Source organism: Salvelinus sp. IW2-2015, linkage group LG20, assembly GCF_002910315.2.
Source record: "Salvelinus sp. IW2-2015 linkage group LG20, ASM291031v2, whole genome shotgun sequence".
NCBI lineage: Eukaryota > Metazoa > Chordata > Actinopteri > Salmoniformes > Salmonidae > Salvelinus > Salvelinus sp. IW2-2015.
The window spans coordinates 55,388,550-55,406,748 of NC_036860.1; the positions used below are offsets into that span (position 1 = coordinate 55,388,550).

At 43.7% G+C, this 18,199-nt stretch overlaps 1 protein-coding gene across 1 annotated transcript in view; it reads right to left on the bottom strand.

Annotated features, from left to right (window-relative positions):
* The window catches only part of foxred1 (FAD-dependent oxidoreductase domain containing 1), a 20,127-nt gene extending 9,916 nt beyond the window's left edge, over positions 1-10,211 (bottom strand). Inside the window, exons 1-5 of the mRNA XM_024012062.2 lie at positions 9,150-10,211; positions 6,656-6,876; positions 6,078-6,188; positions 4,872-4,990; positions 4,659-4,753 (exon numbers count right to left, since the gene is read on the bottom strand). Coding sequence (XP_023867830.1) covers positions 4,659-4,753; positions 4,872-4,990; positions 6,078-6,188; positions 6,656-6,876; positions 9,150-9,300 — 697 coding nt within the window. The 5' untranslated portion in view covers positions 9,301-10,211. The remainder of the gene's footprint in view (positions 1-4,658; positions 4,754-4,871; positions 4,991-6,077; positions 6,189-6,655; positions 6,877-9,149) is intronic.
* Between the last annotated feature and the right edge of the window lie 7,988 nt (positions 10,212-18,199).

The window sequence follows — 18,199 nt, forward strand, 5'->3', positions numbered from 1 at the left end:
GTTGTCATCCGACAAACAAAGCAAGATTTCTGTTTCACAGACCACTGTAACTTCTCAAGAGCTCCTCTGTCCTCCACTCGTACCTGATTTATTAATCTGGCCACCTGTTTGAATGTATCAAGTATAAAAGACACGTCCACAACCTCAACAGTCACACTCCAACTCCACTATGCCAAGACCAAAGAGCTGTCAAAACACGACCAGAAACAAATTGTAGACCTCGCACCAGCTGGGAAGACGAATCTGATAGGTAACACTGGTTGAAAGAAATCAACTGTGGGAGCAATGCTTAGGAAATGGACAGACTACTAAAGACAACTGATAATTCTCCCTCTCGATCTGGGCTCACGCAAGTATCTCACTTCCGTGGGTATTCTAAAGTATGATCACAAGACTGAGCAAAAATTCCCAAACCACACAGGGGGGACTAGAATGACCTGAGAGAGCTGGACCAAATACAGTAAAGTAATCCTACCTCAGTAAACACACTACAGTGCCAGGGACCACGAATCCTGCACCAAGAACGTGGTCCCTCTACGTATCACAGTCCTGAATCTAGAGGATGGATGATCCAGAAGAAGATTGGGAGAATTTCATATGTCAGATGAAACAAAATATAACTTTTTGGTAAAAACTCAACTTGTTGGAGGATCTAAGAGCTGAGTTGCATCCAAAGAACACCATATCCTACTGTGAAGCATGTGGGTGGAAACATCCATGTGGGCTGTTTTTCGCAAAGGGACCAAGGACGACACTGAATCCGTTGTAAAGAAAGAATGAATGGGGCCATGTATCGTGAGATTTTTGAGTGAAAACCTCCTTCCATTCTATTCAAGGTGACACTTGAAGATGAATACTTGTGGCGGTCTTCAGCTATGACAATGATCCCAAACACACTTCGCCGTGCAAGAAGGAGTGGCTTCGTAAGAAAGCATTCATAGGTCCTGGATTGGGTCCTAGTCCACTTACGAGGCGGTCTATAATATCGTTCTAGGACCTTCGAGCGTGCCTGAGTTACCTGTGACCAGCTCGGAATAAACTGGATTGTTTCTCAATTTTAGTATAAGCGGAGTATGGTCACGTGGTTTGGGTGATTCGACACCAATGTCGTGCGGTGATCTTGTGTCACCTGGCTTTCGTAAAGACTGGTGAGAAAGCCCCAGGGCCCAGGTATATAGTCTCGTGAACGTAGCTCTAGAGTGCTCCCCGGAAAGAGGCGTCGTCCAACGTAGAAAGCTCCATACGAGACGAAAGTGACGAGGAAGGAACAGGGAAGAGGCTATATGGCAACAAGCGCAAAGTGGTAAGAGAGCAAGAGTCTTAGACCCACTGAGTGGTGGTAGCCAAAGGATCCAATGTATTGTGCTACACTATCAGGAAAATAGTCAGCCTGGACGCCCAATTCAAATGTAGACCGCATCCGGAGGAGTAGGGTGTGAGGTGAGGAGGAAAGGCTCCGGGTGCCCGTGCAGACGCTGGTGGGATCATTGGGAGTCAAGTGGGGGAAAGCAGGGCCAGCCTGAGAAAGTAAACACATAAGTTGGACAGTTAGTGGTTGAACAGTTAAGGTGCGCGAGTATACGGATACGGACCAGGCACTTCAGTGCAGGGAAATGCGGTCGAGAAGGAGGCGCTGACCAGTGACGGTACTCAGTGGCCCAGAGACTGGGTCTGAAATGAGCAGCGGGTTATGCACAAACATAGTGCGTGGTGAAAATCGAGTCTCGATGGTCGCACCCGAATTCGGATTCTTTTATAAAAGAACGACGATTTCGCCGATCCCATAAATGGGCTAAGAGCGCTCAACCTGACTCACAACAGCATGTGCTAGGCAGTACGCCATCTAGAGGGTGCTGTTATCAGGGCAGGCAGGTCGGGTGACCAAATACTTATTTTCCACCATAATTTGCAAATAAATTCATTAAAAATCCTACAATGTGATTTCCCAGATTTTCTTTCCTCATTTTGTCTGTCATAGTTGAAGTGTACCTATGATGAAAATGACAGGCCTCTCTCATCTTTTTAAGTGGGAGAACTTGCACAATTAGTGGCTGACTAAATACTTTTTTGCCCCACTGTATCTTCCTCACTAACTATAAGCATCAGCTGTCAGAACAGCTTACTGATCGCTGCAGCTGTACACAGCCCATCTGTAAATAGCCCATCCAACCACCTACCTCATCCCATATTTGTTTTTCCTGCTCTTTTGCACCCCAGTATTTCTACTTGCACATCCTCATCTATCACTCCAGTGTTAATTGCTAAATTGTAATTACTTCGCCACTATGGCCTATTTATTGCCTTACCTCCTTACTTCATTTGCACACACTGTATACAGATTTTTCTATTGTGTTATTGACTGAACGTTTGTGTAACTGTGTTGTTGTTTTTGTCGCACTGCTTTGCTTTATCTTGGCCAGGTCGCAGTTGTAAATGAGAACCTGTTTTCAACTKGCCTACCTGGTTAAATATTKATTTTATTTTATTATATTGTTCCACTGATAAGATCAACATTACTGGAAAAGTTATGCAATACATACTCCCTAGTGTTCCAGTAGCTTACCCCCTTACACTCGTGGGAATTGGCCTATATGGATAGGGATAAATTGAAATGTTTCTTGCATTAGAAATATGGAAAGCATATGCATAACCATATTAGCAATTTAAAGGGAACAGTTAGACTAAAAGTGAAAACAGTTGACAAGACTGAATCCAAACATTACACTTGATTTGATGTGCATTTTACATTTACTGTACTTCTCGCAGCAAACTATAAGGGGCTTTTTGTTGTTCTCCTAGCTGTGCCATTGTGGTTGTTTTGTTTGCCTTTACACAATTACGGTTGGATTTTTTTATATTTTTTTTACGCAGTCCAAAAACAGCCATTATAAATCCCAATCTGAGTCAGGTGGGCATCATTTGAAAGCTTTTTCTATTGTCAACATGACTAGCTAAATTATAAAATACAATCATAGCGTTAGGCTTTCACAAGGCAATTCAGATCATTTTGGTGCGCATAGAAATGAGTCATGAGTGTATTCCAATACGTGGTCAGCAGCAAATTTCCTTCACAATACAACAGGCTYATTATGTTCAGGACAACCCAGGGTATAAAGCCATGTCATCTTGTAACTGAACATCAAACATAGTGATCATAAACGTTGACACTATATTACATGAGTTTTATGATATGGAAATGTTTCATTTGGACTCGGGTGTTTGTCTTGCTTGTATGACATCAAAGCGGTATTTCATAATCCTCAACGTCTCATCTTTCAAAATACATAGAGTCCTCGTAATTTACAGCATTTCCTCACTCAGACAAAACATTTGCATGGGRGCAACTTCTTGTTGCTGGCAGTGCTCAAGTTCAGAATGACTGTCAGTCAAAACCCATACAGAGCTGTGAAGCAGAGACCCTGAGCTCTGCGTTACAATTTAGGCACTTATCAGTGTCCAAATCKGACATTTTCAACAAGTATACAGGTATGAGTGTAAAAGGTTAATCAGTGAATTATTTGACAGACATGTGTCTGGACTGCTGCACTGAAAGCATGCTTAACTGGGTAACAGTACTGAATTTAGAGATACATTGACGAAGACAGGGCATACAACACACTGGCTATACACTCAGKGGCCAGTTTATTAGGTACACCACCCCGTTCACAAATGGTTCGCTCCTACAGACTGAGTCACATGGCCGTGGTTTGCTAAATAAAGCAGATAGAGGCATTCAGTTACTGTTTGATTGAACGTTAGAATGGGCAACACGAGTGACCTAAGCAACTTTGAGCATGGCGTGATCGTCGTGACATGCGCACCGGTTCCAGTATCTCAAACAGCCGGGCCTCCTGGGCTTCTCATGCACGACAGTGTCCAGGGTTTACCAAGAATGGCGCGACAAACAAKTGACATCCAGTCAGCGGCAGTCCTGTGGGGGCGAAAACAGCTTGTTGATGAGAGGTCGAAGGAGAATGGCAAGAATCGTGCAAGCTAACAGGGAAATAACAGCKAAGTACAACAGTGGTGTGCAGAACGGCATCTCGGGAACGCACAACTTGTCGGTCCTTGTCACAGATGGGCCACAGCAGCAGACAACCAACACCCGGGATAAACTCCTATCAGCTAAAAACAAGAAGAAGCGGCTCCACCAACAATGGACAATTGAGGAGTGGAAAAATATTGCCTGGTCTGACGAATCCCGGTTCCTGTTGCGTCATGCTGATGGCAGAGTCCCTACCTGTCTGCTGTCAAMKGTACAGGCTGGTGGAGGTGGTATAATGGTGTGGGGAATGTTTTCCTGGCACACGTTAGGTCACTTGATAAYAACTGAGCAAAGTTTGAACGTTTCCGACACCTCCTAGAATCCACGCCCCGAAGAATTACAGCTGTTCTGGAGGCAAAGGKGGATCCGACCTAGTACTAGTTGGGTGTACCTATTAAGCTGGCCACTGCGTGTATATTACAACTGTTCAGAAATGTTGAATATATTGCTTATTGGATCTCAGTCATTGTACCAAGACTGCATATGCTCCATTTGCTTTAAAGAAGACAATGTTCATTGTCTTATTGTTGCATGGACCCAGATTATGCCACCTTAATCATTTCAGGTAATACTATCTCGTCTGTCACTCATAATAACGAAGAGCTGTACTCACCATATGAAGCCAGCACTACTCCATCAGTGTTGATCCATGGACATTTCTCCTTTAGTTGTGTGGGTGAAAGAAGAGCGACCTTTGCTCCAGCATATCTGATTTGGAATTAAAATGAATAGCATTTGTCAAAAAACAGCATCAGGGTCCATTTAAATATTTGCATGATGGGATATTTGTGTGTATGGTGCATAAGTGTAGGGTACAAGTGTTTACCTTTGGGTGTTGTAGTTTTCTTCCATGATATGAGCCACTTTTTCACTGGCCAGAAAGAGATATCCGGAGTGGTTAAACTGCAGGTCCACGGGGTCGTCATTCAGCACACTCAAGTGTTCCTGAGAAGGCACGACAAACTGTCAATCACTTTACACAAACATTTTTTTTTTTTTTTTTAAACACTTCAACAGGTCTATGGAATGCCATAAACAAATGTATTAGTTGTCACTATCATGCCAAGCTGCAAAGACAGAAGTACCACAATATCGCCCTAAAAAAATGTTTAACTATCCCTAACCTTATGCTTAAAAACACAAACCTTAAATTAAGAACAAAAACAAATGTCTGTGTATTCAGGAAGCAGCTAATGGGGATCCAATAATAGATACAAATAGTACATGTTGACTGCAGCTTGGCCATATATTGACAGGGAAATAGTCAACTGTATTATGAGTAAATAACCTCACACTACGCTGGTTAGTCACTAGACCTAATGCTGACACTAGCTGGTAGTCACAGTGACCTAATGGCTGACACTAGCTGTGGTCACAGTGACCTAATGGCTGATACTAGCTGGTGGTCACAGTGACCTAATGGCTGATACTAGCTGGTGGTCACAGGAGCCTAATGGCTGACACTAGCTGGTGGTCACAGTGACCTAATGGCTGATACTAGCTGGTGGTCACAGTGACCTAATGGCTGACACTAGCTGGTGGTCACAGTGACCTAATGGCTGATACTAGCTGGTGGTCACAGTGACCTAATGGCTGACACTAGCTGGTGGTCACAGTGACCTAATGGCTGACACTAGCTGGTGTCACAGTGACCTAATGGCTGACACTAGCTGGGGGTCACAGTGACCTAATGGTGATACTAGCTGGTGGTCACAGTGACCTAATGGCTGACACTAGCTGGTGGTCACAGTGACCTAATGGCTGATACTAGCTGGTGGTCACAGTGACCAATGGCTGACACTAGCTGGTGGTCACAGTGACCTAATGGCTATACTAGCTGGTGTCACAGTGACCTAATGGCTGACACTAGCTGGTGGTCACAGTGACCTAATGGCTGATACTAGCTGGTGGTCACAGTGACCTAATGGCTGACACTAGCTGGTGGTCACAGTGACCTAATGGCTGATACTAGATGGTGGTCACAGTGACCTAATGGCTGATACAGCTGGTGGTCAGTGTCAGGAATGCCTACATTGATGTTCCTCATGAAGTCAGCCGAGGCCATGGACAGGTGGATGTTCTCTGGCAAGGAGAACTGCTGTCGAATCCCCCCAGCAGACAGCACCGTGGAGGCCTGGGAGTACTGGAGACAGGGAGATAGAAGATACAGATTAACACCTAGATTCAGTCCGTGCACTACTGTGTTAGTGTAGCAGTCCTTTAATGATTTGACTAGCATCTGATCTAAGATGACTTAAGATTCCAGTCTCTTCGTTTATACTTGGTCATCAAGGAAAGGTGATATGGTCTCTGAAACTTTCTTTTCCATTAGGACAGCCCCAAGCCTGAGGGTGCATCTCAATAATGTCATTTTCTACTGAAATGTGCACTTGTTTACTACYTCCCACAAATCTAAAAGCATTGGATTGATAGAGGCATGGATACAGGGAGTTTCCACCATATTCTTATACCAGTAATTTCCTTTAAATCCAGTGAAGGGAAGTGAACAAGTGCACACAGAGACAGGAGAGATTAATGGAACATTGCTTGAGCTTCAAATGTATTCAGTGGACGYGAGTGAGGTCACGTGACACAGCCYAGGCCACTCACAGTGGGGTCCCTCTCAACCACCAGCACCCGCACCCCGTCYCGAATCATCTCTTTCTGCTTCAGCCAATAGGCGATGGACCAGCCCACCACGCCACCTCCTACGATCACGATGTCCGCCCTCTCAGGGGGGAGTGAGYGGTTCTTCTCAAACGGAGTCCAGTCACTGCCAGGCATGGCGTCTACCGCTTTCTCCCTGAACGCTTTGAACTGGTTCTCGAGATCTGTGTTGAGAAATATATTGTTATTTCTATTAGGACGTAAGGCACTCTAAATTTGTCATTCTAGTTATCTGGTTGTAACTACGAAAGTCACTTAATTCTCATATCTGGCCACAGCGGTACTTTATGATAATACATGACATTCACACCAACTACAAGAAGAATTTCAACATGTTACAGACCGTTATTTTTACCTTTCAGATATAATTTCAAATACAGGRTTTACCATACAAAAATGATGTAAGGGAGTTACTTCAACACAATGTCAACAAAAAGTATATTATAGCAAACGGCACAAAACTTCAACAATCAAAATGCATGTAGTAGCTTATCATCAATTTCTATAGAGGAATATGAAATGTCATAAACTACTTTGGTAAGTTAGCTAACTAGGTAGGACCCGTGGCAACCCGTCATTGAGTCCCTCCTGTTTTGAGCCCCATATATATTTTATAATTTTTTGGGGGGTTGCCTGTTTTGCATTAATATGTGTCACATATCAGTTTGCAAACAATGTACAAAAATATATATCATTCAGTTAATAAAGCTGCATACACACATGGTCTCTTTTTTTGTTTTCTTGAGTAAAGCAGCTTCAAAATGCAGGTGTTTCAGCCTAGCTCAGTGCTTTCTGTGGTGGTGGGGCAAGCCAGCAGAAAATAGGAGCATTGCGCCGTGATTGGCTCACTGTTCTGTCACTCATGGGATCTGTATGTCATTGCCAAGTTTAAGTCCTTAGTAAGGGTAGACATCCAAAATGTCAGCCCTTTGGGTCCAGAGTTATATTACAAGTGCCCTTCCAAGAAGGCTCAAGGTCATTGGCCACAGATAAAATGACACCAAATCACATTATATGTACAGTAGCTTTGATTGGACTGATGTCAACAACTTACTTTCAAAGTCTTAGCTAGCAGTCATCATCATGAATCAAGTCAACAATCTACTGGCAAATCCTTTTTAATCATTGTCATATGAAGAGAAATTATAGATAAAATGTATCGGTGCTCATCGGCCATTGGACATAAAGATTACACAACAAGTTGKAAATCGCAAATTCAACAAYGTTAGCCTGCTATTCAATGGAGTGGCTTTTTTCCCCCTCCGAGTTYCCACCATAAATCCAGAGAATGCCAGACTGATGACAAAATTTGCCCACAATGGACCGCCACGCCACCTTCACAAGGTGAGTCCAAAAATGTCTATGCAAGGGAGATATGTATACTGTAGCTAAGAAAGTAATAAAGTGTATGTTGTGTAGTAAGCTGTTAGTAGCCCATGTGCCTCACTAATACATTTAGTCTATTTTCACCAACGCAATATTGTAAACATCTTTTGTGGCAGGTGTGTGCTTGTTTGCCAACTTTTTTTGTACAGCTTTGACAGTGCTACTGATAGTAGTGCTGGCACATGCAAATTCATCATACACAACATTCTATAATGGAATAGTGTTATTTGATGTGTCAAATTAAAAGTTTATTTAATGCATCAAAGTGTTACATAAAATATATTTTTTGACACACAAAGACCCAATCTGCGTTCAATGTGCATTTGGGTCTATTTTCACCTACTGTTCAATCAAATGTATTTATAAAGCCCTTCTTACATCAGCTGATGTCACAAAATGCAGTACAGAAACCCAGCCTAAAACCCCAAACAGCAAACAATGCAGGTATTCTAACTTGGTGGTGCACATGTAGCCTATAACCTGTTTTAGAGAAATGTAATCATTGAATATTATAATAACTTTCATTGTCTGTTTATATGCCCCTTTATTTATCCTGGGGTTCTTACTTGTTGTACAGTGAGTACACTGAAAACGGCCCATGTTCTGAATTCTATCGCTGTACAAAGTTATATTGACTACGTCTGTAGTCGCTCGCTCATTAATGTCTTAATCGAAATTACGGGTGGCCTCTTATCGTCCCCTTACGCCATCGTTTGTACATCTCGATTGTCAGTAGAAACCACATTTGTTTAAGCAAGTCAGCTATGATTTTTTTAAAGGCWGTAAATGAGTCTGAATGAACTATTTCGCTGAAAGCCAGGTGTAGTAGTGGTAAGATGTTGGAACTGCTGTTGGGACAGCTTTATATAGCCCCAACAGTTTGTGGGCACCGTCTGTCACCGTTATAGTGCAATTAATGTATTGTTTAATGTTGTGTTGTGGCTTTTCTGGCATGCATCCAACCATTTTTTTGTAGCCCCACCAACAATGCCAAACAATCGCCACTGGGTAGGACACAAAAGCAACAGTGAAGAAAAGTTGATTATCTCACCTTTGAAGAAATCATTTTGCACGGGTCTACCAGTGCTGATGTTTCGGGACCAACGGGTGCAGAGTCGCGTGTGTTTATGGATAAATCGCGAGGAAACATGAATTCCATGAGCGGCACGCGCTGTCATGTGCAGTCCCGTCCACATTGACATTGCTGGAGCTTGATTTCTTCTCTCTAGCAGCACTACTAGCACACTGGAAATGCTACGATAAGCTAGCTAGCTAGCTTCTGAGCACAGATTCAAAATGGTGTGTTGGCTAACCCTGAAATTAATATTCACTGTCTGGTRCAGCACTTCGATTCGACACAACGTGTTGACGTAACAATACCAGGTGATGATGACGTATGACGCTTCGGACGTGACACAACCATATAATGCCGCGCTCATGTTCTTGTCAGATTTAGAAAACTTGAAAATGTCTTMCTTACTAACTGGTTGTCGTTATACACGTGCGGCGTTCAATTATTCGGCAATTTGGAAATGTCCGAGTTTCAACTAGCAAGTGAAAGCGGGTATGACCACCGACCTTCATTTTTTAAATTTTTTATCTAGGGTTGAGTTCGTAAATTCGTTCTGGAAATCTACTTCGGTTGCGTTCGTAAATTCACTCTTGCTATCGACTACGATTTCAGACCGCACGTCTGTGTGCCAGAGCGCTGAATAATGAATTTACGAACGCGCAACATCCGTTAAGTATGACATGTTAGTCACCAACGATCTAGATAACATGAAAACAGCCTAACCAGCACTGCTAGGGCGAGTAAAATGGTCAGAGTGAGGAGTTCTCTCATTTATGTCTGGAAGTAGCTAGCCAACTTTAGCCAGTTAGCTTGGGTGCTTGATTGCCTTTGTGAGGTCAGTACGTTCCGAGAGTGAAACGATACGAATTTACGAACGCCCCGAGCGCACTTCAGCTCTCCAAAGTGAATTTACGAACACACCCCAAGTTATGTCTCCTTAGCAACAAGCGGAAAGATGGTTCGGGGCGTAGAGCCACACGGTAGAGGAATCTATCTCGAATGTGCAGCACACTAGTATCGATGGTCGAGAGAGCCTAGTTAGTAGTGATTGGGAAACCGAGGCTTTCTGAAGGCTTCGGTCGCTTTCACCAAACTGTGGCAAAAAACGGTTCATTACTAGTACACTGAGCGTGTTAATGAACGGTTCAGTACGAAAAAAAAGGTGTGCAACGTTCAATTAAACGGAAAAGGTGCTGTTCTGAACGACCAGGAATAGCTGCGTTCAGTACGTTTTTTACGTTCTGGAATGTTCAATTAAACGTAAACCGTACAGAATGACCGKTTGAGAAACTTTGCTATCAGCATGGCCACTTCCCTTTAAAAACGTCACTGATTGCTTCAAGCCACAACCACCAAACTGGAGCAAACGTAATTATACTGTAGTTATAGCACAGCTTGAACAATGAGCGTTAGTTATACATATATTTTGTTATTGTGTTAAAAAATATTTTACAAATAATTATTGTTGTTGCATTTAACTGCCAACAATTCAGTTATAATTTCCTTAGAAGGTCATGTCAGAGGTCAGTATGCGTAAACTCAGGATGTTATGCCCAGTTCAAGACAACTGGGAACTCAGAAAAAAACTTTGAACGGTCATCCAACTCTGAATTCCAACTCGGGAACTTGGGCCTCTTTCTAGAGCTCCGACCTGGAGATCACTGACGTCATTATTTGTCTTCGATAATTTTTAGATTTCCCAGTTGTCTTGAACGCACCATTATGCTGTGTTCATATGCTAGTCGGAACTAGGAAACTCCACAATTTCCGACTTGCTAACTGGTTTTAGTTATACACGTGCCGCATTTAACCATATAACAAGTCGGAAATTTCAGATTTTCCTAGTCAAATACTTACAATGCAGAGATACAAAAAAATWAAWAWTAATAGAACAATTATAACACGAGGAATTAAATACACAATGAGTAACGATATCTTGGCTATATACACAGGGTACTACTACAAGGTAATTGAGGTAGATATGTATACAGTTCATTCGGGAAAGTATTCAGACCCCTTGACTTTTTCCACATTTTGTTACGTTACAGCCTTATTCTAAAATGGATGAAATAAAATATTTTCCTCATCAACCTACACACAATACCGCATAATGACAAAGTGAAAACCGTTTTTTAGAAATTGTTGCAAATGTATTAAACATTCAAAACAGAAATACCTTATTTACATAAGTATTTAGACCCTTTGCTATGAGACTCGAAATTGAACTCCGGTGCATCCTGTTTCCATTGATCATCCTTTAGATGTTTCTACAACTTGATTGGAGTCAACCTGTGGTAAATTTAATTGATTGTAGAATAAAAAACATGGGCTGGTGCACACCCAGAAAAAGTATTTTGTGTGGAGGTGCTGACTAATGGCGAATAAACTATCAAAATAAAGAGAGTCGCACACTCCATATATATATAAACTCCCAGTCGTTTATTGGGTATTTACCAACGTTTCGGCATCAAATGTTGGTAAACACCCAATAAATTACTGGGAGTTTATATATGGAGTGTGCGACTCTCTTTATTTTAATAAAATCAGTTGATTGGACATGATTTGGAAAGGCACACTCCTGTCTATATACGATCCCACAGTTGACAGTGCATGTCAGAGCAAAAACCAAGCCATGAGGTCGAAGGAATTGTCCATAGAGCGCCGAGACCGGATTGTGTCGTGGCACAGATCTGGGGAAGCGTACCAAAATATTTCTGCAGCATTGAAGGTCCCCTAGAACACAGTGGCTTCCATCATTCTTAAATGGTAGAAGTATGGAACCACCAAGACTTCCTAGAGCTGGCTGCTCGGCCAAACTGAACTATCAGGGGAGAAGGGCTTTGGTCAGGGAGGTGACCAAGAACCCGATGGCCACTCTGACAGAGCTCTAGAGTTCCTCTGTGGTGATGGGAGAACCTTCCAGAAGGACAACCATCTCTGCAGAACTCTACCAATCAGGCCTTTATGGTAGAGTGGCCAGATGGAAGCCATTCCTCAGTAAAAGAACATCAGCTCGCTTGGAGTTTGCCAAAAAGTGCCTAAAGGACTCGCAGACCATGAGAAACAAGATTCTCTGGTCTGATGAAACCAAGATTGAACTCTTTGGCCTGAATGCCAAGCGTCACATCTGGAGGAAACATGGCACCATCCCTACGGTGAAGCATGGTGGTGGTAGCATCATGCTGTGGGGATGTTTTTCAGCGGCAAGGACTGGGAGACTCGTCAGGATCGAGGGAAAGATGAACGGARCAAAGTAAAGAGAGRTCCTTTGATGAAAACCTGCTCCAGAGCGCTCAGGACCTCAGACTGGAGGCGAAGGTTCACCTTACAACAGGACAACGACCCTAAGCACACAGCCAAGACAGCGCAGGAGTGGCTTCGGGACAAGTCTCTGAATGTCCTTGAGTGGCCCAGCCAGAGCTCTAACATATTTGGAGAGACCTGAAAATGCTGTGCAGTGACGCTGCCCATCCAACCTGACAGAGCTTGAGAGGATTTGCAGAGAACAATGGGAGAATTTCCCCAAATACAGGTATGCCAAGCTTGTAGYGTCATTCCCAATAAGACTCGAAGCTGTAATCGCTGCCAAAGCTGCTTCAACAAAACGCTGAGTTAAGGGTCTGAATACTTATGTAAATTTGATATTTCAGTTTTATTTATTTTTATACATTTGCAAAAATGTCTAAACCTGTTTTTGCTTTGTCTTTTCGGGGTATTGTGTGTATCATGGCGCCAGAGAAGATGGCTGACGTTTTTCCTAACCGAATGTGTTTTTTTGTTCGTTTTTTTGCGTTGTTTGGAACTTATTTTTGAACTTATTCTGTACACAATGTTGCTGCTACCGTCTTCTATGACMAAAAATATCTTCTGGACATCAGAACAGCGATTACTCATAACAAAGTGGCAGAAGCTTTTTTATTCTCCTTTAACGAGTACAAAGAGCCCGACGTGAAGGACATACTGCTTTCCCGGGAACAGGCATAAATCCCTGTCATTTTCGTGAAGAGAAGACAGAGAAAAAGAGTACGGAGGTCGGTCTTCTGAAAATTTGTAGGCGATTGAATAAACGCCCACTGCCTTCCATTCTACTAGCTAACATGCAATCATTGGAAAATAAAATCGACGACCTAAGAGGAAGATTAAACTAACAACGGGACATTAAAAACTCTTATACTTCACGGAGTCGTAGCTGAACGACGACATTATCAACATACAGCTGGCTGGTTATACGCTGTATCGGCAGGATAGAACAGCGGCATCTGGTAAGACGAGGGGAGTGGATTATGTATATTTGTAAACAACAGCTTGTGCACGATATCTAAGGAAGTCTCCAGGTTTTGCTCGCCTGAGGTAGAGTATCTCATGATAAGCTGTAGACCACACTATCTACCGAGAGAGTTTTCATCTGTATTTTTCATAGCTGTATACATACCACCACAGACTGATGCTGGCACTCTGACTGCACTCAATGAGTTGTATTCCATCATAAGCAAAAAGGAAAACGCTCATCCAGAGGTGGCGCTCCTAGTGGCCGGGGACTTTAATGCAGGGAAACTTAAATCCATTTTACCAAATTTCTATCAGCATGTTAAATGTGCAACCAGAGGGGRAAAAAAACTCTAGACCACCTTTACTCCACACACAGAGACACGTACAAAGCTCTCCCTCGCCCTCCAATTGGCAAATATGACCATAATTCTATCCTGATTCCTGCTTACAAGCAAACATTAAAGCAGGAAGCACCAGTTACTCGGTCAATAAAAAAGTGGTCAGMTGAAGCAGATGCTAAGCTACAGGACTGTTTTGCTAGCACAGACTGGAATATGTACCGAGATTCTTCTGATGGCATTGAGGACTACACCACATCAGTCATTGGCTTCATCAATAAGTGCATCGATGACGTCGTCCCCACAGTGACCATACATACATAAATACCCCAACCAGAAGCCATGGATTACAGGTAACATCCGCTCTGAGCTAAAGGCTAGAGCTGCCGCTTTCAAGGAGCGGGGCTCTTACTCTGAAACTTATAAGTAATCCTGCTATGCCCTCCGACGAACCATCAAACAGGCAAAGTGTCAATACAGGACTAAGATTGAATCGTACTACACCGGCTCTGACGCACATTGGATGTGAYAGGGCTTGCAAACCATTACAGACTACAAAGGGAAGCACACCCGAGAGTTGCCCAGTGACACGAGCCTACCAGACAAGCTAAACTACTTCTATGCTTGCTTCAAGGCAAATAACACTGAAACATGCATGAGAGAGCACCAGCTGTTCCGAACGACTGTGTGATCACGCTCTCCGCAGCAGATGTGAGTAAGACCTTTAAACAGGTCAACATTCACAAGGCCACAGGGCCAGATGGATTACCAGAACGTGTACTGCGAGCATGCGCTGACCAGCTGGCAAGTGACTTCACAGACATTTTCAACCTCTCCCTGTCCAAGTCTGTAATACCAACATGTTTTAAGCAGACCACCATAGACCCTGTGCCCAAGAACACTAAGGGAACCTGCCTAAATGACTACTGACCGTACACTCACTCTGTAAGCCATGAAGTGGCTTTTGAAAGGCTGTCATGGCTCACATCAAACACCATTATCCCAGAAACCCTAGACCACTCAATTTGCATACCCCTAACAGATCCAGAGTGATGCAATCTCTATTGCACCCCACACTGCCCTTTCCCACCTGGACAAAGGAACAACTATGTGGAATGCTTATTATTGACTACAGCTCAGCGTTCAACACCATAGTGCCCTCAAAGCTTATTAATAAGCTAAGGTCCCTGGACTAAACACCTCCCTCTGCAACTGTATCCTGGACTTCCTGGGGCCGCCCCAGGTGGTAAGGGTAGGTAACAACACATCCGACACGCTGATCCTCAACAAGCGGGCCCTCAGGGGTGCTTGCTCAGTCCCCTCCTGTACTCCCTGTTCTGCATGCTGCATGGCTAGGCACGACTCCAACACCATCATTAAGATTGCCGATGACACCACAGTGGTAGGCTTGATCACGACAATGACGAGACAGCCTATGGGAGGAGGTCAGAGACCTGGTCGTGTTGGTGCCAGGGACAACAAACCTCTCCTCAATGTGATTCAAGACAAAGGAGATGATTGTGGACTACAGGAAAATGAGGGGACCGAGCATGCCCCCATTCTCATTGATAGGCTGTAGGGAGAGGTTGAGGCTTCAAGTTCTTGTGTCCACATCTCCAACAACTAACATGGTCCAAGCACACCAAGGACAGTCGTGAATAGGGCACAAAGAAAACCGAAAAAGATTTGGCATGGGTCCTCAGATACCTCAAAAGGTTCTACAGCGGACACATCGAGACACCTGACTGGTGCATCACTGCCTGGTATGGCAACTGCTCGGCCTCAACCGCAAGGCACTACAGAGGGTTGAGCGTCGCCTAGTACATTCACTGGGGCCATGCTTCCTGCCTTCCAGGACCTCTATACCAGGCGGTGTCAGAGGAAAGCCTAATTAATTGTCAAAGGCTCCAGCCACCCTCGTCATAGACTGTTCTCTCTGCTACCGCACGGCAAGCGGTACAAGGGCCTCAAGTTCAAGAGGCTTCTAAACAGCTTCTACTCCAAGCCATAAGACTCCTGAACATCTAATCAAATAGCTACCAGACTATTTGCATTTGCCCCCCTCCTCTTTTTCCACCACTGTTACTCTCTGTTATTATCTATGCATAGTCACTTTAATAACTCTACCTTGATGCATATTAATCGGTGCCCCCGCACATTGTCTCTGTACCGATACCCCCTGTATATAGCCTCACTATTGTTATTTTACTGCTGCTCTTTAAGTACTTGTTSCTTTTATTTCTTATTCCTATTCGTATTTTTTAAACTGCATTGTTGGTTAGGGGCTTGTAAGTAAGCATTTCACTGTTGTATTCGGCTCATGTGACTAATCGCATTTAACTTGAGATTGATGAGGGGGAGAAAAACAATTTAATCCATTTTAAAATAAGGCTGTAAGGTAACAAAATGTGGAAAAAGTCAAGGGGTGTGAATACTTTCCGAATGCGCTGTATATAGGTAGGGATAAAGTGAGTAAGCAACAGCATATGTGATGAATCAAAGTGCAAAAAGGTTTAATTAAGGTTTAATTAAGATAGTCCGGGTAGCTATTGGTTAACTATTTAGCTAACTATTTAGCAGTGTTATGGCTTTGTGGTAGAAGCTGTTCAGGGTCCTGTTGGTTCCAGACTTGGTGCATCGGTACMGCTTGCTGTGCAGTAGCAGAGAGAACAGTCTATGACTTGGGTAGCTGGAGTCTTTTTAGGGCCTTCCTCTGACACCGCCTGGTATGAAGTTCCTGGATGTGCCCTACGCACTACCCTCTGTAGCGTCTAGCGGTCGGATGCCAAGCAGTTTCACAGGTGACATGCTGTTAGAAATAAGTTCCTACTAGCACGTGAACGCAGCAATAGACAAGTTTCCCACTAGTAATTACCAGTTGGCTGTTCAACTGGATTGTTTCAAGTCGATGTGGTAAATTCCCACTTACAAACACAGCATAAAGGGCACACTCTTGTGCCCAGGCTTTCCTGACACACGCCAGATCTTGCAATGCCTGGATAGGTATTTTATGTAACATATGCTGTGGTCCACATCATGTTATAGCAATCTGCCAGTCGATGACGTGGTACAAAACCATTGGCTGATGCATGCAACGTCTGAGCAGGGGAACGTGACAAGTCTGTTCAAGAATGTTGAAGATATTTTGGGAAAATGTGTCGCTCAGTACAAACCCTCATGCAACGTAGCAAATGTTTAATTTAACTGAACACACCACAAGTATTATTATAGTCAATAAAAAAAGTTACTGATCCCCTTGATAAAGATGAGAAAAAATTACTGTAAAAAATAAATAATTAAAATACTAAACTATATTGCATGCTTAAACAAAATGGAAGTTATATTATTTTATACTAATAAAGTCAGCAAAAAAAGAAACTGCGTTTATTTTCAGCAAACTTAACATGTGTAAATGTTTGTATGAACATAACAAGATTCAACAACTGAAAGAAACTGAACAAGTTCCACAGACATTTGACTAACAGAAATGGAATAATGTGTCCCTGAACAAAGGGGGGTCAAAATCAAAAGTAACAGTCTGGTGTGGCCACCAGCTGCATTAAGTACTGCAGTGCATCTCCTCCTCATGGACTGCACCAGATTTGCCAGTTCTTGCTGTGAGATGTTACCGCACTCTTCCACCAAGGCACCTGCAACTTCCCGGACATTTCTGGGGGGGAATGGGCCTAGCCCTCACCCTCCGATCCAACAGGTCCCAGACGTGCTCAATGGGATTGAGATCCGGGCTCTTCGCTGGCCATGGCAGAACACTGACATTCCTGTCTTGCAGGAAATCACACACAGAACGAGCAGTATGGCTGGTGGCATTGTCATGCTGGAGTGTCATGTCAGGATGAGCCTGTAGGAAGGGTATCACATGAGGGAGGAGGATGTCTTCCCTGTAACGCACAGCATTGAGATTGCCTGCAATGACAACATGCTCAGTCCAATGATGCTGTGACCCACTGCCCCAGACCAAGACAGACCCTCCACCTCCAAATCTATCCCGCTCCAGAGTACAGGCTTCAGAGTAACGCTCATTCCTTCGCCGATAAACGCGAATCCGACCATCACCCCTGGTGAGATAAAACAGCGACTCGTCAGCGAAGAGCACTTTTTGCCAGTCCTGTCTGGTCCAGCGACGGTGAGTTTGTGCCCATAGGCGACGTTGTTACCGGTGATGTCTGGTGAGGACCTGCCTTACAACAGGCCTACAAGCCCTCAGTCCAGCCTCTCTCAGCCTATTGCGGACAGTCTGAGCACTGATGGAGAGATTGTGCGTTCCTGGTGTAACTCGGGCAGTTGTTGCCATTCTGTACCAGTCCCGCAGGTATAATGTTCGGATGTACCGATCCTGTGTAGGTGTTGTTACACGTGGTCTGCCACTGCGAGGACAATCAGCTGTCCGCCCTGTCTCCCTGT